This window comes from Balaenoptera musculus, chromosome 15, assembly GCF_009873245.2.
Source record: "Balaenoptera musculus isolate JJ_BM4_2016_0621 chromosome 15, mBalMus1.pri.v3, whole genome shotgun sequence".
In the NCBI taxonomy this organism is placed as follows: Eukaryota; Metazoa; Chordata; class Mammalia; order Artiodactyla; family Balaenopteridae; genus Balaenoptera; species Balaenoptera musculus.
Window position 1 is genome coordinate 42731146 of NC_045799.1, and position 25930 is coordinate 42757075.

The window sequence follows — 25930 nt, forward strand, 5'->3', positions numbered from 1 at the left end:
CCACCCTGTGAAATAATTGTGTATAAATTATCTATAATACAGATTTTTAGGAAGAAAAGGGCAACCTTAAGTGGCACTGAGGCACATAATCATAGGACTATAATATTCAACAATTTAACTTCAGAGATAAAGAAACACAGGGTCAGAGGTCAGTGACTCAGAATGGTTCCAAGTCATGGGGTGGCTGAGTCAAGACGAGGAACCAGGACTGACTCTAGGTTTTCATAACAAGGCTGTAAAGTGCGTCCACGGAGTATGGAAGACCCTTCTGAAGTCCTTGAGAACCTAGGACCCAAATAAAAGACAGTAACCCCTCCCAGTGTGTATTAACCAGAAAAATGATGGACAGCTGCTAGCGGTAGTCAACAGGCCCACCAAGAGCTGTCAACAAACCTCACGGAGGACCTGCACCAACTAGGGAACAGGAAAGTGACAGGGGTCAGTGACCACCGTGGGGATAACAGGAACGGGATGGTCTGGAGGCAGGGTCCCGGGAAGTCCGTCCTGGGATTATTAGCTCCTGTCAACTGACTCCTCACAAAATAAAACATAAGAAGGATGGAGGTGAAGTGTTGGAGGGAGGGAGAGAAGGAACGGGAGCAGAAGTTCCCACGTGATTCATGATAAATGCACGCAACGGGGTCCATGTCCTTTTGATGGGGCTGGGACGTGAACAAACTGAAGTAGAAAGGTAAGGGCGTGAGGCAAGGTATCCAAAAAAAGTATTGCCTCCATTAAAATAATTATATTTACATCAGAAACAGCTTTCCAACCTCTTCCCTCTGACAGAATGGAAACTACCTCCATTTCTCCTTTTTAGAGAATCGTGACAGTGCTGTTTAGGCTTCACTATCTGTAAGCTCTTAGGTTGACTGAGATGAAATTGCCAGTTTTGAAGTTAAAAATGGTTGAATATCAGCAATTCCATAAGGTTAAACCCCTTATAAAACTTCCGACATTTTTTTTTAACATCTTTATTGGAGTATAATTGCTTTACAATGGTGTGTTAGTTTCTGCTGTATAACAAAGTGAATCAGCTATACATATACACATATCCCCATATCCCCTCCCTCTTGCGTCTCCCTCCCACCCTCCCTATCCCACCCCTCTATGTGGTCACAAAGCACCGAGCTGATCTCCCTGTGCTATGCAGCTGCTTCCCACTAGCTATCTATTTTACATTTGGTAGTGTATATATGTCCATGCCACTCTCTCACTTCGTCCCAGCTTACCCTTCCCCCTCCCCGTGTCCTCAAGTCCATTCTCTACATCTGCATCTTTATTCCTCTCCTGCCCCTAGGTTCATCAGAACCATTTTTTTTTTTTTAGATTCAATATATATGTGTTAGCATACGGTATTTATTTTTCTCTTTCTGACTTACTTCACTCTGTATGACAGTCTCTAAGTCCATCCACCTCACTACAAATAACTCAATTTCATTTCTTTTTATGGCTGAGTAATATTCCATTGTATATATGTGCCATATCTTCTTTATCCATTCATCTGTCGATGGACACTTAGGTTGCTTCCATGTCCTGGCTATTGTAAATAGAGCTGCAATGAACATTGTGGTACATGACTCTTTTTGAATTATGGTTTTCTCAGGGTATATGCCCAGTAGTGGGATTGCCGGGTCGTATGGTAGTTCTATTTTCAGTTTTTTAAGGAACCTCCATACTGTTCTCCATAGTGGCTGTATCAATTTACATTCCCACCAACAGTGCAAGAGGGTTCCCTTTTCTCCACACCCTCTCCAGCATTTATTGTTTGTAGATTTTTTGATGATGGCCATTCTGATTGGTGTGAGGTGATACCTCATTGTAGTTTTGATTTGCATTTCTCTAATGATTAGTTGAGCATCCTTTCATGTGTTTGTTGGCAATCTGTATATCTTCTTTGGAAAAATGTCTATTTAGGTCTTCTGCCCATTTTAAAAATATGGAACGCTTCACGAATTTGCGTATCATCCTTGCACAGGGGCCATGCTAATCTTCTCTGTATCGTTCTAATTTTAGTATATGTGCTGCCGAAGCAAGCACAAAACTTCTGACATTTTTAAATGACCACTAGGCCGAAGATACATTCCCAGCTGCTTTTACCTGCCAAGGGTAAATATTCTCAGTTGAGGGATTGTTGATTGGCTACATCTAAACCAATATTCTTTCAAAAGAATATTTTTCTTCAAGCACTCAAAAATAAAACAGAACTAGAAATATCTCATATTTAAAAAATGCAACACTAAAATAGCCAAGGAGTTGGGGAAACAGTAACAGTACAGGTGGCACGGAAGCCATTTAGGGGCCAATAGTTGTTGACACAGAAGGGATTAGGTTGCCACTCTCAACAACAGCCCATCTTTTAAAAAAAAAAAAAAAAAAAAGACCATCATAGTCTTTACTTGGATTAGAGAAAAGAGGGCAGGAACTGCTGCTTCATTCTTACTATAAAATCCTTATAATCCTTTGTATCTTTACTATTATATAAATCCTTAGAAGGGTTTAGAGATCTGGGGTAGAAGAGAGGCCTGAACTTTTTCTCTCCCCAGGTACAAAGTGACCACCTCATTTATTTTGAAACAGAACAGCAAAAGCAATCCTCTGTGGGTTTCATTTCTGGATTGTGAATTATTTAAACTGTCCACATGTTTTTAAAAATGTACAATTTACCAAGATAGAAAGAGCCACTGGTCAGGACAAATAATGTGCCTGGAGAGCCAAAAAAAGGAAGAGATCTCTTCTATTTTTCAGAAAGCGCTGCTGTCTGAAAAGTAATGTTTCCAACAAATTAAGAATACAAGAGAGGCTCAGAGAGGGGGTGATTGTCCCTGACTTTTCCTCTCATGTCCTACATACACTGACATCTATTGTTTATTTGTTTGTTTGGCTTATGTTAAACAGCAAATTGAAAATAAAATCAATGATGTAATTTGTACATTTACATTTCTTCTCAAGTTCTTTATAGTTAAATTTTTTTCATTTTTTTCGCTTCATTTTTGAATCTAGCAGATGGTCGAGATCTGATTTCCATGAGAAATGCTGTCAGGAACAGTAAACGGCATCTGTGGGTGGAGGAGAGATTCCTCTTTGATTTCCTTTGTAACCTCTGACAAAGGAAATACAGTGCCCTACATTTCTAAAAATTAAAGTTCCTGAAGATCTATATTCCTCACAACTACTCAATTCTAAAGGAACTCAGATAAATATTTCTGATTTATATAAAAATGATCAAGATACTTGGGATTCAGTAATGAGGAAAAAATAATTTTCTTTCTTTTTAAAAGATTTCATTTTCTGTCAGAATCAGCTTGCTAGTTTCTACCAGAAGAGTTATGTTGGGATTTTTATTGGGATTGTATTGAATATACAGGTCATTTTGGCAAGAAGTGACATCATAAAGTCTCAAGTTCACCATTCCATGAAAAAGTAAAAAGATTTCATTTTCATAAAGAGCAAAACCCATCATTTCCCCCTTATAACTTTCACGGATAAAGTCTCATGTTAAAAAAATGTGATTACCATGGAAATAATCTTTCTACAAACCATAACACTTGATGGAACAGCTCTGGTTAAAGACAGTGGAGTAAAGCCTTTATTTGCATCCCTTCACACCTTCAGAAGCGCCAAAAACGACAAGAGATGAAAAGCAGAGTTCCCTGTCAATCCCTGAAACTAACACAACATTGTAAATCAACTATACTCCAATAAAAATTAAAAAAAAAAAAGTAAAGACTCTGACGCCAAAGTAGGAAACCACTGCAGCCCACACACAGGCCAGCAGCCCCAGGGAGCTCAGCCTCCCCGTCCTCCTCTCCAGGCCACAGGCCACAAACCGTCCACCAGGGTCAGCATCCAAACCCCCAGGTATTGCATGACGCTGATGTTAAAGACTAAAGCTGGGGACAAGGAGAAAGTGGGGGGAACCCGCAGCAAAGAGGAGGGCAGTAGGGGCCTGTGCGGGGAGAACCCAGAGCTGCTCAAGGTGCTGGGAAAGAAAACAGGCCAGAGGCAGGCACCTGGCTTTACTGCCACAGACAGTGACCCCACTGCCCCCACGAACACCAGAAAATAAGATGTGTCTCGATGCGAACGGAAAAACTGGTGGAAAAAAATTCAGAAAAATTCCAGGCAAAGGTTTAGGTGTGTGTAGCTTGCTGCCTCCCCCTCCCCAGGGTCTGTCCCTTCCTTGTCCCCATGATTCACTGGTGTTTTCCCCTAAAATTAGTCCATTTCACTTAAGATGAGAAATAATTAGAAGGAACTGAAACTGAACTATGAATAAAAAGGGTAAGTGAGGAGATACTGAATAAAAGAGAAGCAAAAGGCAGATAAAGAAGATGCACAAGAAGGACTGACTGAAGACAAGAAGAACTCAGGCAAGAAATTATCCCCAGTCTTAAGGAACCACAAACACCCATAAAAAAGAACCAAAAGCAGGAAGCGATACACAGGTTGAAAGAAGAGACTACAGTGGGGGGAAAAGGGCAGAAAAGTGAGCCAGCTCATGGAGAAATGGCTGATTCCAGGACTGGGATGGGGACCACGTAAGATGAGCCCGAAGCATCTTGTAGTGCCAGAGATCAAGGAAGTGCTCAAACGCAAAAGCACGTTGGGGCTTCCCTGGTGGCGCAGTGGTTAAGAATCCGCCTGCCAACGCAGGGGACACAGGTTCGAGCCCTGGTCCAGGAAGATCCCACATGCCGCAGAGCAACTAAGCCCATGCACCACAACTACTGAGTCTGCGCTTTAGAGCCCACGAGCCACAACTACTGAAGCCCGTGCACCTACAGTCTGTGCTCCGCAACAAGAGAAGCCACCGCAATGAGAAGCCCACTCACTGCAACAAAGAGTAGCCCCCCGCTCCCTGCAACTAGAGGAAGCCCGCGCACAGCAACGAAGACCCAATGCAGCCAAAAATAAATAAATAAAATAAATAAAAAATTTTTTAAAAATTAAAAAAAAGAGATGGAAGATGTATTTAAAACCAAAAGCACAATGATGGGAGTGTGTCACAGGGACACAGGTGCCGACGCAAAGAGCTGCTGCATACGGCCTAAGTTGGAAAAACGTGAAAAACAAAATTTTTAAAAAGGTATTGGCTTAAAAACCAAAATATGATGAAATAAACAAGTAAATAAATAAATGGGGAAGAAGAAACAAGCCACCCATTCAGAAGAATTCCAAGTAACTAATGTAGACACTTCACCTTCCAGGAAGTGGGGGCATCTCTCTCCACCCCTAAAACATGGGCTCTGCAGAATGTGTGCTGCGTGCAGTGCTTTCCTTCCAAAGAGAACAGTATAGAAAGGGGGGAACCAAGGAACCTCACAGGGGAGAAACCTCAGCCAGGAGATCAAGGTCAATCTCAACAGTGATAAGTCACACTGATGGTGTGTGTGTGTCCTTCATATGATGTGATGATAATGACACTCTACCTCTGTGGTTTTTCTCCCCAAAACCCAAATGTCTAATCATGAGAAAAACAGGCATATCCCAATTGGGAACATTCTCTAAAATACTTGACCATCATTCCTCACAATATCAAGGTCATTAAATACAAGGAAAGTCTGAGAAACTGTCACAGCCAAAGGGACTCTGACACCACAGCCAGGGCAATCGTAGCCTATATGGTAGCCAGATAAATATAAAACTGCACGCTAAAGGCCCATCTACCTCAGCTCCATTCACATGACACACCATGTCCAGCTTTCAACAAAAATTACAATGCATGCTAAAAGGCAAAAAACAGTCTGAGACTATTCTAAAATGAAAAAAGCTGATTGAAAAAAAGAAAATCCAGTGCCTCCACACCCTGTACCCCTGCCCCCTCCTTCCCCACTGTCTACCTGCTTGAAAAAAAAAAAAAAAAAAAAAGTGAGCAAGAACTCAAGAAAGAGACAAGAGAAACAAAAACAGTAGTAGAAAGTCCCAGTAGAAGAAACAAAAGTAGCATGAAGACAATAAAAACACAGGTTAGCCTGTGGCATATAGAGCAGAGAAAATAACAAGGCAAAATGAAAAATGCTAAGGGAAAGAAAACATGACCCAAGAGGTTTACAAGTAACAGAGAAATGTCTTTAAAGTGTGCAGTCCACAGGCAGACGTTCTCAAGCACATAAGAACTCAGGTAAAACACATCAAGGTGAACCTTTCAAAAACGTACCGGACGACCAAAAATATCCAACCAAGAGACAGCACAATACAACGATCTCAGGAACAAAGAAACCACTGTAAATACCACCTCTACTTAAACCCACAACTAGGACAGAATTATGCATAATTTATGTATAAAACAATGTGATATATCTTGACTTTATAAAATATAATTTTTAAAATTGGGTAGGTGGGAGTAAATAAAATGTGATAATCTTATCTTTGTTATGAGTCCATGGATCATTTCTTTAATTTAATTTAATTTTTTTATACAGGTTCTTATTAGTTATCTATTTTATACATATTAGTGTATATATGTCAATCCCAATCTCCAGATTCATCCCACCACCACCCCACCCCCGACTTTAACCGTTCGGTTAATATGTTTGTTCTCTACATCTGTGTCTCAATTTCTGCCCTGCAAACCAGTTCATCTGCACCATTTTTCTAGATTGCACATATATGTGTTAACATACGATATTTGTTTTTCTCTTTCTGACTTACTTCACTTTCTATGACAGTCTCTAGGTCCATCCATGTCTCTACAAATGACCCAATTTGGTTCCTCTTTATGGCTGAGTAATATTACATTGTATATATGTACCACATCTTCTTTATCCATTCATCTGTCGATGGGCATTTAGGTTGCTTCTATGACGTGGCTATTGTAAATAGTGCTGCAATGAACATTGGGGTGCATGTGTCTTTTTGAATTATGGCTTTCTCTGGGTATATGCCCAATAGTGGGGCTGCTGGGGCATAAGGTAATTCAATTTTTAGTTTTCTAATGAACTTGCGTACTGTTCTCCATAGTGGCTGTATCAATTTACATTCCCACCAACAGTGCAAGAAGGTACCTTTTCTCCACACCCTCTCCAGCATTTGTTGTTTGTGGATTTTCTGATGATGCGCGTTCTGACTGGTGTGAGGTGATACCTCATTGTAGTTTTGATTTGCTTTTCTCTAATGATTAGTGATGCTGAGCAGCTTTTCATATGCTTCTTGGCCATCTGTATGTATTCTTTGGAGAAATGTCTATTTAAGTCTTCTACCCATTTTTGGATTGAGGTGTTCATTTTTTTAATATTGAGCTTCATGAGCTGTTTATATATTTTGGAGATTAATCCTTTGTCCGTTGATTTGTTTGCAAATATTTTTTCCCATTCTGAGAGTTGTCTTTTCATCTTGTTTATAGTTTCCTTTGCTGCATAAAAGCTTCTAAGTTTCATTAAGTCCCATTTGTTTGTTTTGTTTTTATTTCCAATACTCTAGGAAAGAGTCAAAAAAGATCCTGCTGTGACTTATGTCAGAGTGTTCTTCCTATGTTTCCGTCTAAGAGTTCCATGGTGTCCGGTCTTATATTTAGGTCTTTAATATGTTTTGGGTTTATTTTTGTGTATGGTGTTAGGGAGTGTTCTAATTTCATTCTTTTACATGTAGCTCTCCAGTTTTCCCAGCACCATTTATTGAAAAGACTGTCTTTTCTCCATTGTATATCCTTGCCTCCTTTGTCATACATTAGTTGACCACAGGTGCGTGGGTTTACCTCTGGGCTTTCTCTCCTGTTCCACTGATGTATATTTCTGTTTTTGTGCTAGTACCACACTGTCTTGATTACTGTAGCTTTGCAGTAGAGTCTGAAGTCAGGGAGTCTGATTCCTCCAGCTCCGTTTTTTTCCCTCAAGATTGCTTTGGCTATTCGGGGTCTTTCTTTTGGGTCTCCATACATATTTAAAAATTTTTTGTTCTAGTTCTGTAAAAAATGCCATTGGTAATCTGATAGGAATTGCATTGAATCTGTAGATTATTTTGAGTAGTAAAGTTATTTTCACAATAGTGATTCTTTCAATTCAAGAACATGGCATATCTCTCCATCTGTTTGTGTCATCTTCGATTTCTTTCATCAGTATCTTATAGTTTTCTGACTACAGGTCTTTTACCTCCTTAGGTAGATTTATTCCTAGGTATTTTATTCTTTTTGTTGCAGTGGTTAATGGGATTGTTTCCTTAATTTCTCTTTCTGAGCTTTCATTGTTAGTGTATAGGAATGCAAGAGATTTCTGTGCATTAATTTTGTATCCTGCAACTTTACCAAATTCATTGATTAGCTCTAGTAGTTTTCTGGTGGCATCTTTAGGATTCTCTATGTATAGTATCATGTCAACTGCAAACAGTGACAGTTTTACTTCTTCCTTTCCAATTTGTATTCCTTTCATTTCTTTTTCTTCTCTAATTGCCATGGCTAGGACTTCCAAAACTATGTTGAATAAGAATGGCGAGAGTGGACATCCTTGTCATGTTCCTGATCTTAGAGGAAATGCTTTCAGTTTTTCACCATTGACAATGTTTGCTGTAGGTTTGTCATATATGGACTTTATTATGTTGAGGTAGGTTCCCTCTGTGCCCACTTTCTGGAGAGTTTTTATCATAAATGGGTGTTGAATTTTGTCAAAAGCTTTTTCTGCATCCATTGAGATGATCATATGGTTTTTATTCTTCAATTTGTTAATATGGTGTATCACACTGATTGATTTGAGTATATTGAAGAATCCTTGAATCTCTGGGATAAATCCCACTTGATCATGGTGTATGATCCACTTAATGTATTGTTGGATTCTGTTTGCTAGAATTTTGTTGAGGATTTTTGCATCTATATTCATCAGTGATATTGGTAATTCCTTTTTTTGTAGTATCTTTCTCTGGTTTTGGTATCAGGGTGATGGTGGCCTCATAGAATGAGTTTGGGAGTGTTCTTTCCTCTGCAATATTTTGGAAGAGTTTGAGAAGGATGGGTGTTAGTTCTTCTCTAAATGTTTGATAGAATGCACCTGTGAAGCCATCTGGTCCTGGACTTTTGTTTGTTGGAAGATTTTTAATCACAGTTTCAATTTCATTACTTGTGATTGGTCTGTTCATATTTTCTATTTCTTCCTGGTTCAGTCCTGGAAGGTTATACCTTTCTAAGAATTTGTCCATTTCTTCCACGTTGTCCATTTTATTGGCATAGAGTTGCTTGTAGTAGTCTCTTAGGATGCTTTGTATTTCTGTGGTGTCTGCTGTAACTTTTTCTTTTTCATTTCTAATTTTGTTAATTTGAGTCCCCTCCCTCTTTTTCTTGATGACTCTGGCTAAAGGTTTATCATATTTGTTGATCTTCTCAAAGAACCAGCTTTTAGTTTTATTGATCTTTGCTACTGTTTTTTTTCTTTCTATTTCATTTATTTCTCTTCTGACCTTTATGATTTCTTTCCTTCTACTACCTTTGGGTTTGTTTGTTCTTCTTTCTCTAGTTCCTCTAGGTGCATGGTTAGATTGTTTATTTGAGATTTTTCTTTCTTGAGGTAGGATTATCTTGCTATAAACTTCCCTCTTAGAACTGCTTTTGCTGCATCCCATAGGTTTTGGATCGTCATGTTTCGTTGTCATTTGTCTCTAGGTATTTCCTGATTTCCTCTTTGATTTCTTTGGTGATCTCTTGGTTATTTAGTAACGTATTGTTTAGCCTCCACGTGTTTGTGTTTTTTATGGGTTTTTTTCCCTGTCACTGATTTCTAATCTCATAGTGTTGTGGTCAAAAAAGATGCTTCATATGACTTCAATTTTGTTAAATTTACCTAGGCTTGATTTGTGACCCAAGATGTGATCTATCCTGGAGAATGTTCCGTGTGCATTTGAGAAGAAAGTGTAATCTGCTGTTTTCGGATGGAATGTCCTATAAATATTAAATCTATCTGGTCTAATGTGTCATTTAAAGCTTGTGTTTCCTTATTAATTTTCTGTCTGGATGATCTGTCCATTGGTGTAAGTGAGGTGTTAAAGTCCCCCACTATTATTGTGTTACTGTTGATTTCCTCTTTTAGCTGTTAGCACTTGCCTTATGTACTGAGGTGCTCCTATGTTGGGTGCATATATAATTGTTATATCTTCTTGGACTGATCCCTTGATCATTATGTAGTGTTCTTCCTTGTCTCTCGTAACATTCTTTATTTTAAAGTCTATTTTTTCTGATATGAGTATTGCTACTCCAGGTTTCTTTTGATTTCCATTTCCATGGAATATCTTTCTCCATCCCCTCACTTTCAGTCTGTATGTGTCCCTAGGTCTGAAGTGGGTCTCTTGTAGACAGCATATACATGGGTCTTGTTTTTGTATCCATTCAGCAAGCCTGTGTCTTTTGGTGGGAGCATTTAATCCATTCACGTTTAAGGTGATTATCAATATGTATGTTCCTATTACCATTTTCTTAATTGTTTTGGGTTTGTTTTTACAGGTCCTTTTCTTCTCTTGTGCTTCCCACTTAGAGAAGTTCTTTTAGCGTTTGTTGCAGAGCTGGTTTGGTGGTGCTGAATTCTCTTAGCTTTTGCTTGTCTGTAAAAATTTTGATTTCTCCATTGAATCTGAATGAGATCCGTGCCGGGTAGAGTAATGTTGGTTGTAGGTTCTTCCCTTTCATCACTTTAAATATATCATGCCACTCCCTTCTGGCTTGTAGCATTTCTGCTGAGAAATCAGCTGTTAACCTTATGGGAGTTCCTTTGTATGTTATTTGTCGTTTTTCCCTTGTTCCTTTTAATAATTTTCCTTTGTCTTTAATTTTTGTCAGTTTGATTACTATGTGTCTCCGCGTGTTTCTCCTTGGGTTTATCCTGCCTGGGAAGCTCTGCACTTCCTGGACTTGGGTGGCTATTTCCTTTCCCATGTTAGGGAAGTTTTCGACTATAATCTCTTCAAATATTTTCTTGGGTTCTCTCTCTCTCTTCCTCTTCTGGGACCCCTATAATGCAAATGTTGTTGCGTTTAATGTTGTCCCAGAGGTCTCTTAGGCTGTCGTCAATTCTTTTCACTCTTTTTTCTTTATTCTGTTCCACGGCAGTGAATTCCACCATTCTGTCTTCTAGGTCACTTACCTGTTCTTCTGCCTCAGTTATTCTGCTATTGATTCCTTCTAGTGTAGTTTTCATTTCAGTTATTGTATTGTTCATCTCTGTTTGTTCTTTAATTCTTCTAGGTCTTTGTTAAACATTTCTTGCATCCTCTCCATCTTTGCCTCCATTCTTTTTCCGAGGTCCTGGATCATTTTCACTGTCATTATTCTGAATTCTTTTTCTGGAAGGTTGCCTATCTCCACTTCATTTAGTTGTTTTTCTGGGGTTTTATCTTGTTCCTTCATCTGGTACATAGCCCTCTGCCTTTTCATCTTGTCTATCTTTCTGTGAATGTGGTTTTTGTTCCACAGGCTGCAGGATTGTAGTTCTTCTTGCTTCTGCTGTCTGCCCTCTGGTGGATGAGGCTATCTAAGAGGCTTGTCCAAGCTTCCTGCTGGGAGGGACTGGTGGTGGGCAGAGCTCAGTAAAACTTTAATCTGCTTGTCTGCTGATGGGTGGGGCTGAGTTCCCTCCCTGTTGGTTGTTTGACATGAGGTGACTCAGCACTGGAGGCGACAGCCTCTTTGGTGGGGCTAATTGCGGACTCCAGGAGGGCTCACGCCAAGGAGTACTTCCCAGAATTTCTGCTGCCAGTGTCCTTGTCCCCACAGTGAGCCCCAGCCACCCCCCACCTCTGCAAATCCCGCTAGCCTTCAAAGTCTGATTCTCTGGGAATTCCTCCTCCTGTTGCCAGACCCCCCCCAGGTTGGGAAGCCTGATTTGGGGCTCATAACCCTCACTCCAGTGGGTGGACTTCTGTGGTATAACTGTTCTCCAGTTGGTGAGTCACCCACCCAGCAGTTATGGAATTTCATTTCATCGTGATTTAGCCCCTCCTACCATCTCATTGCAGCTTCTCCTTTGTCTTTGGATGTGGGGTATCTTTTTTGGTGAGTTCCAATGTCTTCATGTCGATGACTGTTCAGCAGTTAGCTGTGATTCCGGTGCTCTCACAAGAGGCAGTGAGTGCATGTCCTTCTACTCCACCATCTTGAACCTGCCCATCTCAATTGATCATTTATAAGAGCAAAACCACACTGATAACTTATAAAATGGAAACACACCACATGAAATCTAGCAACTACTGTTTTAGTGTTTTTTATAATCTTTGTTCTTAAAGTCACATATATTTTAGAGGTCGTGGTAGAGAAAAATTTGATTTGAATTTCATCAATTTCTTCAGTTTTACTTGATTTTCTTTCACTTCTGTTAAATTCAAGTACAATTAAATTTAATGTTTGTAATTAAAAATAGCACATCTAGTTTGAACCCAATGTTATAAAGTTATTTCATTCTTTCTTCCTATTCTTTTTTGTCTCATTTTAATTTCTTTGTATCAATCTACATATCCATCCTGTTATCTGTGCCTATTCATTTAAGTACTTAAAATAATGTTCATTAAATGGTAATTTAATTATATTTAGAGAATGATTTTGAGTAATCTGTTGTTTCTTATATTATGTGAAACTTTTATAAATGAGCATGCATCATTTGTATAGAAACAATAAAAAGTGATTATTTTTTTTACGTATTTAATGGAACAGTTAAATTAACACCATATGGCTTTTTCTTTTAATAACCTGTGATTTGGGGCAATCAGATTTCAAGTCTCAGCTCAGCAAAGAGCTGGTTGTATAATATCTCTAGTTCTTAGTTTCATCATCTGTTAAAAATGAAGGAGTTGAACTGAGATATTTGTTTCCAGCTCTGAAATTCTATATCTCAGGTACTGATGATTAAAATCTCTCTATGCTGAGCTACAAGTAGCACTGTAGATACCATGGAGATATTTTACCTATTAACTTGGCTATATTGCTTTTGAGGAGTGTACCTTTCTTCCCATAAAATCTTCACAGCTTTCTTATTTGAAGTAAGGGAAACATGTACAGGGAAAATAGAGCCCAATATAATAATGAAACGTTACTTTTCAAAGGTTGTAGAATAGAAAAAGGGCAGAAACAAACGGGAATGCAGTATTCATGAGAAAACCCGTAAAACTATACCACTTCCTGCTATAACCATTATCCTTACAGCAGGAGTGGGAAATGATGCAAAGACAATTGAGCTCTTATGGTAAAACTGTACATTAAAGTTAACAATGATGACTGAGGTCAAATAGATTGGATATTTGTAAGAGACATGATAGGCCTAGAGAGCACTGGAAGAAAACTGAACAACAGCCCTATGGGCTTACTTTGTGTAATTATGAAATTTGATTATGCTGAGTAAAACACAGGAAACAAGTGAGAATTAAAATAGCACATTTCTTTGGCCTAAGAGAAATAATGACAAGCTTATTCTGCAATTCAGTAAAGAAAACATATTCTAAAGACAAAAGGACTGAAACAAAAGCCATTAAAAAAATGAAATCGGTAATTTTGAGGCACACTGATTTCCAATGAAATCTGTCTTGCCCTTCTTTGCTGCCTGTGGAGTCTAAAAATCCAAGTGATCAACTTTATTTTGCATGTTCGAGAAACAAGCCCATAACTTTCAGGCTGAACAATAGCTCTATATGAAGAATTATCAATGGAGTAAGAAAAGACAGTGGCTCCTTATAGAACTAGCATAGCCAGTTTATGGAATTATTTGTGAATCTCAGTTTTGGGAAAATAAAAGCATTGAGTATCCATTTATTCATCAAGTTGGCTAGCTATATGTATATGTATATATATTAGAAATACAGTCAGCATTCTCTGTTGCTTTATAATATTTCTTAATGATCTTAATGATCTCAGAGTGAAATTTTCATCTACAAGCTGGCTTTTCCCTTTCTGATTCCCAGTGAACTGACACAGCCTGATTTCTTCTAAGAGTCACCACGCTCAAATCCTGACTTCAATGTTTATTACATCAGAATAAGATAGGTCGGCCAGTCTGTTGCCATCAAGGAGACAAATTAAATGTAATGGAAAAGTTTGTTTTTATTAAAAGTCTTTTTCTCTTAGCCAAGTTCACTTTTTAGGTTAGCCAGGTGGTCTTGACGGCAACAGACAGCATAGGTTTTGATATATGGCATCGTTGTTCCTTTGTATATAAATAATGGCAGCTCTAATACAGAAAAGAAATTAAAGTGAGCAATAAAAAGTCTTGCCTATCTTTTATGATTTTACAACAATTAAGCAGCTAAAGCTGGATTATAAATCACTGAAGGGAAACTGAGAACAATCGAGAACAACAACAGTAATAAAGTATGGAATCTTTACTAATGAAAGGAAAACATCTGACTTCTGTTACCACCTAATAAAAGTGCACTTTATTGTCGTTCCTCATTTACTAGGCATTTTCTTTACTCCTGTAATACTTGGCTACCTAACCAGTATCCAGTTTTTAAAGATGAGAGAGAAAAATTCTATACGGCAAATCTATATGGTCAAATCAGCTTTAACCTGTCTTTTGCCAGTAGATGCACCTACCTGACAACTGCCAGCATTTGAAACACCCACACTCTACAGGTTTGTGGTTGTAAATTTCAGCCACTCCAGCTTTTGAGGAATACAAATAATGAAAACTCATCAAAGCGCTGTCATAACTCTCCCAGCTGACTAGATAGAAGCATTTCTGACTACTCAAAATTAATAGCAGCTCCCAAGGCCTTATAAGAACAGCTGTCATTGAGAAATATACTCACAAACAAATAAGTAATTCTCCCAGTTTGATCTGTTAGAGGCATGAAGCGGCAACTCTTCAGGGCAACCTAGATGGGTTATCAAAGGAGCAATGAGCTCCCGTAGACCTCTGATATGGTAATGTGAGCGTACCATGCAGTATTTATCAGCACGTGCTATGTGCCTCGCCCAGAGGTTGGTACGTTCTAGACTCTCATTAAGGATCTGCTCAATGAACAAGGCAGAATCCTTTGCTGGTGGTCCACGTGGAACAGCCAGCAATTATAATTAGGACATTCCACCAACAGAAGCTGCTGTCCTGTCGTCACTGAAGTGCTAAAACTTGGCGAGATGCTAGGTATAAAACCACAGTTGGAAATGTATCAATACTAAGGACTGCACTGACTTTGTTATATTTGGTATAAAATACAAAATAAAATAAAATCCCACTCCTCCCAAAGCCAGTATCAATTTTATTTAGGTATGAGCCAGTGAAGACAGATTTGAGAACATTAATATATGTCACAACAATTTTTCAAAGTGAGAAACATTTCAGATCTGTGAGAATTTCATACTGCATTTTTACAAATAATTATGCAGTTGAATTAACTCAAATGCTTGTATTTTCCATCCGTTACTGTGAGGTTAATTGTCCCTTTCAGGGACTGAGACGTGACAGGAACCTGTCATTGCCATGACATTCAACAGAAGGAACCCCATTTCTAGTTTTCATCCATGGGGTCTCGCTATGTAACAGATTTTTATAGGGAAGAGATTTTCTTCTTTCTGGGTTCATCTGGAGAACACTGAAAACTCCCCCTTCTTGAGTGAACATGGTCATGGAGACTCAGGACAAAGAAGAAGGACTAGGAGTCAGGAGACATGAACCTTGCCTGGGCCCCAAGTCTTGATGTGATTTTGAACAAAACTCTCCCTGGGGATTTGATTCCTCATTTCTAAAATGAAAAACTGGACTACCCAATCTTTAGGGCCCCTTTGGAGTACTTGATGTCTCATAATGTGCAAGTGGTTCCAACCCACTGTTACAGAAGTTTCCCTGCTGGTTGGAGAGGAAAGCCTGTACAAGTCTATGTTTCATAGTCTTTGGTGATCAAAGAGGCCATCAACATGTTTTCATTGTCTGGGTTTAAATTCGCCTGTCATTAATTTTGACAAGATTATTTGTCACTGGAAATCACCTTTTAGATTTGGTGATCTATAACAATGACTGAAATAATGAAAAATCAATAACACTCCCAAGGTGGATGCAAAAGAAATGACAGGCAGCATCTTAACCAACGGTCCAGAGAACATCATTTGGGGGATATTTTTTCCCCCAACTACACACACTCTCAGATCCCATGTCAGATTTCCTGAATTAGAATTTCCTAGCTTGGGTCCTGGATCCACATGTCTTAGAAAAGCTTCCCAGCTAACTGGTGCCTTTTGCTCCCCAACCCACCTTTGAAAGAAGTGATTTAAATACTGATTATCTATCAGGTAGAGAGAATCATATGATACAAGCCATACAGTGAGGTAAGTGGGCCTCTGATAACGTACCAGGTCAGGAAGCTGGCAGCATTCTATTTTTGCCTACATAGCTGTGTGCTATTTAAAAATTCAAGGAGGCTGAGCGCTTGGTGCGGTTGAATTTATCTAAGGTTTACTGAATTCTCCCTGTGGCTGGCTGTGGTTGGTAGCATTATAATTTGGGTGGTGAGCAGATTTGCAATTTTTATATTAAATTTGGAATGCTGGTTATAAAACTGTTTAGAATGCATTTCAGTGATGGATGGTAAATGGCTGTCTAAGACAAATACAAGGCCAATAGCCAGTTTCTTTTCTTTCCCTTTTTTGGTGCTACTTTGGGGAAATTACTTGGGAAATGAAGAAGGTTAAAAATGGTTCTATCAGTACAAACTGAAAGTCCATACACAAATTACATAAGCTCTTGCCCTAATCGTTTTCTTCCCTCCCAATGGTATTTACTGGGCACCCAGAGACTGCCAGATGTGAGACTGAACAGTTGCTCTAACACAGCAATCTTTCATGTTTTACTCGAAGGCTCTGAAAATATTTTTCTCCCTCAGCTCCGTAACAGGGAGAAAGGAGCCCCCCTGGGGATATGGCTGATGGAGGCTGATCCTGTCTGACACTTGGGGACTCTGAAGACTCACTGTGATAACTCAGTTATGATGCAGACAGGCAACACACCTGTTCCCACTAACTTAGGCTCTCACCACACATGGGCAGTCAAGTTCCCTTAGCATTTATTTTGATTGTACATTTTAATACATAAAATATCCCGTTTTCATGGTTCATCCTCCTGCCTCTGGGCAGAAGCACAAACCTGCTTCAGAATCACTATTAGCTAAGATTATAAAAGGGACCTCAACAATCGATTCCAACGCGTAACTGCTTTCACCGTGAGATGATTCTCAGGAGTCCGTTAGGCTCCAGCACTCAGGAGGGAAGGCTCCTTGTTAAGTGTACTAAAACAAAGTCCTCTACAAATCAGAACAGGGGTTGGCATCTCTGGACCTCCTAGAAGGAGCAGCTCTCTCAGTGACCCTCTGATCTTCCAGCCCCATGTCCTACCACTTCATGAAATACATTCAGAGCCCACCAGACCACTCATCCAAAAGGGGGGAAGGGGATAGGACACTAGGTCTTCACTATTCATTCATTCTAATGGTTGAAAGGGGATGTGGTTTTAAAATAGTCCTTTCTTTTCAGCTTCTTGATGAGCTATGTTTTTGTCTTGACTGACTCTCAGATTATGACCTGGATCCACAGGTAAACTTCATGGACACTAGACACCAACAGTAACTCTGCCTCATCCGTAGAGAAAAGAGAAGACGACACTTACTGGGGCTCTGTTTCTGGGCACATAACTTGATGGATATTTAAAAGGATTCTACAGATTTTAATAGAGTGGAAAATGTATAGTTTTCATACAGATAAAGAGCACTGCGGCAATGATTTGCATGACCAAATTTCAAAGGCATGCTCTCCGGCAGACGCTGCACAATACTTTGTGGTTACTTTCAATAACATATTTCATCTGAGGCTTTCACAATCTTTTACAAACTAGCTGTGGCATGATCATTTTACAGATGTGGAGTCTGAAAACACAGGGTTTAATCTGATGAAGATTCCACACAAGGTCAGCGCACGGGCACAGAGAAGGAAAGCCAGGAGGAGCTATTGTCTTGCACAACACACGTCAGCGTATAAAGAGGACAAACTAATTCAAAACAGAAGGCGAAGCTATTTAGAATCCAGAAGAAAATGCTAAGCTGAAAGAACTTAAATAAGTAAAAATAAAACAATTTTAAAGACCTTGAATAACGCAGCACCTCTAGTGAGAGCTCAGCCCACTCACACAGTGAATCTGGAAATAGAACGAGCATAACGCTTACATATGAGCCCAGTCGCCGCAGGCAAGCTGCTCTTCTTCCAGTATTATTCAGGACAAATAATTTAGTTTTCTTTTTTTATTCTGAAATTTGTCACCATACAAAATAATGCATTATATTTTTCTTTGATTTCCGCTTTTTCCGTGTCTTCAATCCCCACACCCCAGAGTTTCAGAGAATCCACTGACTTCTCATCCTTTCAATTAGTAAGTTCACTTTGCCTGTAATAACCCCTAGGTTCCTTCTATCTTCTTCACAGACATATGTTACACCTAATAATCAACAACCCTGCCTGTTTTAATTGGTTCACCACCAGAGTGAATATAAAGTATCCCTTGGAGACCCTTCAGCTGACATCATTCTCCTTAAGGAGACATTATAGTAAATAAATAAGCAAATGAATGTGCGTCAACAGGGAGATTAAAAGACTTAGCTGAATGATGGTTAAGGAATTCTTAAAACCCTCTCACTAATGGGGGTGAAGGCCCTCAGTGCTCTCAGCACACCCAGTTTCTGTGTGTTCTTTCCTAATCTTGGTTTTTTGTAAATTAAGTCTTTAACAACAGTTGAGGAATTACGAAATTTCTTCATGGAGCAAGTCTGCACTTGCAGACATGTTGGTGTCTTCCAGAATGTCCATAGCGAAGTACTCACAGCAGCAAAACTCTGGAAACTACTCGTATGTCCATCAAGAGGATTCTGGGAACCTGATCAAGTGTTATGCCAACTTGGTACCATTGCTCATGGGAAAATGATAAATTGCTTGATAAACCGATAAATTGTTTGTGGACCAGGGAAACGAGAGCTATTTGGTAGGAAGCCATAGCGTAAGGCTTCTCTGAGTGAGGTGACTCCTGTAACTCAGCATGTCCCTCACGGGGACTCTGGAAGTTCTGCCCATGGAGTTGTGCCCAGAGAAAGTGGCTCTCCTGTTGCATAGGATTCTATGGCAGAGTGGTTCTCGAATCTTCCCCACGTGGGGCTCCTCTCCTAGCACCTAAGCTATTACCTGGGAGAGGTGGCGCAAAGAGAACAGCATCCGGACAGCCGTGTGGACTGCAGTGGACGCTGTTGCCAGACCCCCTCTGTGCCTCGGCCCTGCCAGGAAGCAGTGATCTCTGTCTTACACATTGTTCCTGGGTCACCCGGTGCTAAGCGTGGCCTACGGGAGTCCTGTGAGTCTGAATGTTTAGTTGGATCCAAGAAGACCTCCTGAGGGCATTGCAAATGGTTACTTCTGAGGATCAGATTAAGAGAAACTTTCACATTCTATGTATACATTGAATAATTTCAGCCTTTAACCATAAACATGTAACTTATTATCTGGAGAAAAAAAGCCTACTGAAAGAAAAAAAAACCTCCATAAAAGGAACTGTCACATCAAACTCCTTTAGAGGTCTATGCCCAGGAAAACAAGGCTAAGATTCCACAATGAAATGGGAATGAATAGGATGTAACTTTAGACAAAGTTCCAAAAGATTAAAAGCTATAACCAAATCTACAGTTTTGAGGTGAATAAACATTCTCTATCTTGGTAAGTATATCACAAATTCTGGATATACTGAATTCAAGTGTGTTTTTTCAATATTTTTTCAGCTTGATTAAAAATTTGGAACCTTGTATGACTAGATAAATTTAGTATGTATCATTTAAAAAATGATCACCAACCATTTTGTTATGCAATTAAGACAGCAAGAGTAGTTTTCTATTTTCTACTTCCATAGAAATAATGAGTCCAATGTGGTGAAGGGATGAGGTAAATAAAACTTGTTCCCACTTGGCTATGAAACAGCCAATTCCCTGAGAGGAAACTTTCAGCATCCTTCCATATGAACCCTTTGGCTTTCTTTCCTGAAGAAATTCTGTCTTTAACAAGTCCGATAATTTCCAGGATGTTATCAGGCCAAACAGCTACCCCATTTGGAGGTAGCTAATTACTTCAAGAAGATTGACATTATATACAATCATAAGAACAATTATAAGATGAATCATAATTGATGAATACCTATACACAGATTATTGATCTCAAGTCCCAACAAACACTTGGCAAGTAAGACGATGTGAAGTGAGGCTGCACAAAAGAAATGTCAACTTAATGAAAAAAATAAACCTGATATTCATCTTGATATTTAAGCTTCATCTTGAAAATGTTAAATGGATGATGCTGTCCTCTCACTGAAATAAGATTTATCACCATCTAGAATGACACGCTACTGTGTGTTTAGAGATAATGTTTCTTCCCGGTTCTGTTTCGATAATATTGTTTGGTTAGACATAGGAAATAGAGATGAACTGCCTGGGCTTCTGCTCACGGGTTGTGTCACAAGAGGCGAGTCTCTTGTTCCCACCACAGAGACCATGAATGTCAAAGGCGCAGCACAGCCGGGCAGGAAGCGCTCAATGAATTGGGAGGAGTTCATCAGAGCTGTGGCCAAGGAAACGCTCCGTAGCATCCGGGCAGCCCTGCAGGGTTTGTAATTAGCTCAGCTTCCTTGTCTCCAGGCGGTACTTGTTTTAGGATCTCACCACATGGTTTCAACCACTATTCACATTCTCTCTTCTCTTTCAAATACATGCAACACATGTCTGTAGTTTCCCTTTCATAATGGGTTTTTTATCCTTATAAGAAAGAAACTGTAAGTCACAAAGCTGGGCTCAGTGTGGAAAAGCAACTTCCCATCTTTGTTATCATTTAGATCATGCGTCTGTCTTCAGAAAAGGGGTTTCTGGGAGAAGGCCTCTATGAACAGAATGGAAATTCCAGCTGGGTTTCAACGTTCAGACCTTCTTGAATATCATCCAGTGGTTTCCCACAGTACTCAGACTCAGGTTCACGGTGCCACGTGGTCAAGCCCCTGCCCTCCTCTTTACCACACTGGCCACTCTCCCTGGGTCTTCTCATTCTGGAAACACGCTGAGCTTGGTCCCATCCCAGGGCCTTTGCATTTGCTGCTCCCTCACCTTCAGCTGTGCTCACCTCCAGATCTTCACACCTCTCTTCTTTTCAGCATTCAGATCTCAGCTCAAGCTCACCCCGAGATCACCCTTCCTACCTGCGCATCTAAAGCAGCCCACTGCCCAGCTCTCAGGCCACACTCTCACATTGCCTTGTATTTTCTCCATGGCACCTAACATTACCTAAAATCCTCTTATTTACTGGGCTTTGTTTGTCTGTTTATTGGTCATTCTCTCTGCTTCATGAGAGGTGGGATGTCGTTGTCTTGCTCACAACTGTATGCACAGTGTGGGGCTGCTCAATACAGATTTATGACCAAATGAAGGAGGAAACCAGCTCGATTTTCTTCATTTGAAGGCCACTTAATTTTTTCAGCATGTATGCAATACACCCTTTTTCCCCTTGAAAATAATTTTACATGTGTGGTAATCTCTGTTCATTAATTTTGTCTGGTAGCAGACAACCACTTCAGTTCACAGGTTCACGTCATTATTAAACTCAGGTAAGTTTTCTTCTATTATATCTTTAAAGATTGCTTCTGTCTGCTCCAAAGTTTTCTTTAAAAACACTGATTAGACCTGTCTATTATTGCTTTGCAAATTTATTTAAATATCTCTCATCTCATATTTCAACTAAAATGCCATTTTGTCAGAGAGCCCAACCCTGAAATGTCCTTATACTAAAGTGTCCAACATCTTCTGCCCATCACATTTTATTGATATTTTTCCTATAATGCATATACCTCACTTAAAATGGTAACTGCAACTTAGCAAGCATACTTTTTAACTGTTAGTTATTATTATATTTTCCTGGTTTATTGTTAGTCTGTCCTGATATAAATTTAAGATATATAAGAGAAGACACTTTTTTTCTTCTTGTCCACTACTGTATTACTAGAGTTTAGAAAAATGTGCCTATGTAGAATGGCATTGAACTAATGGCACTGAAAGAACTGATATAAAATAAATCATGGAATGAATTTATACATACATATATATAGATAGATAGATAAATCCTGGTAAAGTTTGTATCCTTTTTTTCAAGTAAATTGTTTTTTTCCATCTACACTGTGGGAATTTAGCAAATTAATATGAAAATCTGTACATTATTAAAGTACTGACATAGTAACTTATAATCAAGCAGTTAATGAGCTGCAAAGCTCACTTTAAAAACCAGTTGCTCTATACATTTAATATGTATACAATTACTTCTTGTTATTGTCAAAATTAACTTGGGACAGGAAGAGTTAATTGCAGAGACAAACTTAATAAATTGACTTTGATGTAGTTGCTTCTGGAACTGAAGCCTCTTGGGAACACTGAGCTAAAATTCATACCTGAACCTTCTTCAATTTTTAATCAAATACTATTATGATAACTTAACAACAGAATTTCAAAGATAGCTCAATTTTTCCTGGACTCTAGATTCTTTTACACATCAAGGAACCACTTTATCTACCCAAAGGTATTTCTCTTTACATTGTGTATCAGATGAGGGAGCTTAGAAGCCATGGAGATGTTAAGGAAACATTATGTAATTAACATGGAACAAATCAGGGACACACGTCTGACTAAACTATTTTTTAGAATATCATAAGACACTATAAAAATGCACTGAAAAGCCATACTTAGGGAAAGCAGGCTAAATAGACAATGATTACTGACTGATTTGTAGTCAGTTCAAATCAGAATGCCCAAAGAGCTGTGCCTATTCAAGGTTTCCTTTAGTTGAAGCAAAAATAAACAAACAAAAAAATAATAAGAATACATTCACTTGGAAGATACACATTAATTTTAGGAATACCTTTCTTTGCTTAAAAGTATTTTAAAAACCAGTCTTTGTCCAAAAATTAAAAAAAAAGATTACTAATGTATCAATACACTCTGGATATCAGATGAAATGCCTCCTTGCTTCTAGATAATTCCGTTTTTGCTGTCTACCTCCCCTCCATGTGTGAGGGCAAATTAACTTTTATGACTTTATTCCTCATTATGTGGAAATCTAAGCATTAATGCAATCTTTTTTAAGAGAAAAAAGAGCAAATCTATACTGAAAAATTTATTACGATTTTATTTTAATAGGTCTCACTCATGGCTGAGAAGTTGTAAATTGATTAAAATATTTACTTACAATACACTGTAAAATTTATGAAAAAGATAGAATTCATTTACTGTTGCTTTACTATCACTCAAAATTTTGTGTTCAAAAAATGTCTGAATTGTGTAGAATACAAATGGAACAGAGGACAAAAATTAAAAACCTATCTTTGAAAGACGAGTAATTGAAATAAAACTTGGTGACACTTACAAGCTAATACCTAAAGAGAAGGGGGGGGATTGATAACGCAATCAACTCATTTACTTTATAAAACAAATGTTCTTAATTGGAGATAATTATTTCTTAACTCACCTCTGCATACTTCAACTTCAATGTTTTATGCATTTCTCGGAAACGACTGTAACGCCTGAATACGGTCCACGTCTCATCCAGGACAGTGATCTATTCACCAGGAAAAGCAAAATAAATCAGCATTAGTTGGAGGAAAAATTTGTTTCCTCTTATTTGTTTAATGTATATACACTGATGTGTATAAAACTGATGACTAATAAGAACCTGCTGTATAAAAAAATAAATAAAATGAAATTCAAAAATTCAAAATAAAACCAATAAAACAATCATATAATTGTTCTTAAAAAAAAATTAAAAAATTGTTAATTAAACAATTAATTAAAACAATTAAAAAATGCATCTTAAAAAAATAATTTGCGGGCTTCCCTGGTGGCGCAGCGGTTGAGAATCTGCCTGCCAAGGCAGGGGACACGGGTTCGAGCCCCGGTCTGGGAAGATCCCACATGCTGCGGAGCAACTAAGCCCGTGAGCCACAACTACTGAGCCTGCGTGTCTGGAGCCTGTGCTCCGCAACAAGAGAGGCCGCGATAGTGAGAGGCCCACGCACCGCGATGAAGAGTGGCCCCCGCTTGCCACAACTAGAGAAAGCCCTCGCACAGAAACGGAGACCCAACACAGCCAAAAATAAATAAATAAATTTAAAAAAAAATAATAATAATAATAATAATTTGCTTCAAATTAAACAAATTGTTTAATTTGTTTAAAATAATTCAAAAATGTGTTTAAATTTGTTTAAAATAATTTAAAAATTAACGAAAAGTGATTAGCATGTAAATTTCTCCGGAAGGGAAAATATTAATCTAGCGGCACAAATAAGACTTACAAATAATAACTGTACTCTGCTTAAGCATGCATCTCTGCTTCCCAAATATGATTACGAGCAGCATGTGACTCTGTAAAGTGAAGGACACAGAGTTTCACGGCTTATCAGAAGTGTCCCTCCACTCTCCACGTGGGGTGCAGACAGGACATCCCATAGCGTGACCTTTCTGTTACAGTGATGTGCCTACACGAAATGTTTACACTTTTATATAAAATGTCAGTGTTGGTTTCCAGATGCCACCTCAATGGACAAGAGAGAAGCAGCAGCAGAGAAGAAAAAGAAGGATGAGGAGAAGGAAGAGGGAGGACAAAGGAGAAGGAGGAGGACAAAGAAAAATGAAAAAAACAAACTCTGTCTGCATCTCAATGATCACTAGTATCAAAACCCACACTGTATTTTGCTTTATTTCGGAGGAAGAATTCTCAGTCCAGCCTCTAACCAGTAGTGGAACTTACTGTTCCTATTGGACAGCAGGCGGACACTGGTGCCCATCAGTCACATACGAAGGGCACGGTGACCGAGAGAGGCTGGGAGACACCACCAGCCTCCACGGTCACACCTGAGGCACAGGCTCCTGATCAAGTTCCCATCTCATTCCCACCCTTCTTCCTCCAAGCTCCAGACCCATGTCCCTAACTGGGAGACGTCTTTCTTTACATGCCACACACCAACTTCAAGGTCAGCTTGTGTGAAACATATCCACCCGTTCTCTCCAATCTCAACTCTACTTCATCTCAGTGCATGTCACCACCATCCACCAAGCCACACCAGACAGACGCTGGTCCCCAGGTCCCCCCAACACGCCACAGTCAGACAAGCACCAGGTCCTGCACCTCTCACCTCCTAGACCTTCCTTAGCGCTCGACCCTTCCATCCTTCACTGCCACTGCCATCTCACTCCGGGCCACCAGGTCTCACGCGGCCTCGGCCAGGCCTCTCCCAGTGTCTCCATCCGGTTGCCCCTCCAATCCCTTCTCTGCACAACTGACGGGAGCTTTTTAAAAACTTCAATCTGATCATTCTACATCCCCCCCCCTTAAGTCCCCTAGAAGCTTCACGCTACTCCTAGAAGAAGACCCAGATTTTATATTTCTACCCGACCGCGTGCAGCCGCCTCTCCTCCCGCAAGTGTCTCACTCCCTGGAAGCGCACACTCCTTCCCACGCTGGGCCTCTGCAGGGGCCGCGTCCCTGTACCGGAAACCTTACCCCGCACGTTAGAGAAACGCCCTTCTCAGGCTGGTGATTCAGCTTTTGGTTCTCCTGCATGTACACCCCAGGGGTGAGCAGGAAAGTCAGGGATCAGTAAACCACAGAGATCAGTAGGGGGAGGACACCCACGCAGGGGGCCTCGGGAGGAGGAGGGAGTCCTGAGTCTCAGCCATCCACAGGTTCACTCACTTCCCCGAGTGGCAAATGAGACGATTTGGGGTTATCCAAGGATATACAGATCAAAACTTTCATTGTTCTGGCTCTATATTCATCATTTACAATAATGTTTTAATTGTGGCAGGTTTCTTCTTGTGAGTTTCTTTTAAAAAGATATTTCTGTAAGGAAACAAAGGTAAGTATGTTTACCAAAAAAATCATTTAGTAAAAATAGTACCAATGTCACCAAAGCTTGGGAAACACTGCTCCCGG

General features: G+C 39.4%; 1 protein-coding gene and 1 non-coding gene across 5 annotated transcripts in view; both read right to left on the bottom strand.

Annotated features, from left to right (window-relative positions):
- Nucleotides 1-25930, bottom strand: part of KIF16B (kinesin family member 16B) — a 289942-nt gene that overhangs the window by 42234 nt on the left and 221778 nt on the right. For all 4 annotated transcript variants that reach the window (XM_036827060.1, XM_036827058.1, XM_036827059.1 and 1 more), the window contains one exon: nt 23468-23557. In XM_036827060.1, the coding sequence (XP_036682955.1) occupies nt 23468-23557 (90 nt within the window). The remainder of the gene's footprint in view (nt 1-23467; nt 23558-25930) is intronic.
- LOC118882135 lies at nt 1934-2040 on the bottom strand. Its single transcript, XR_005016688.1, has one exon. It is a non-coding gene; the product is annotated as a U6 spliceosomal RNA (small nuclear RNA).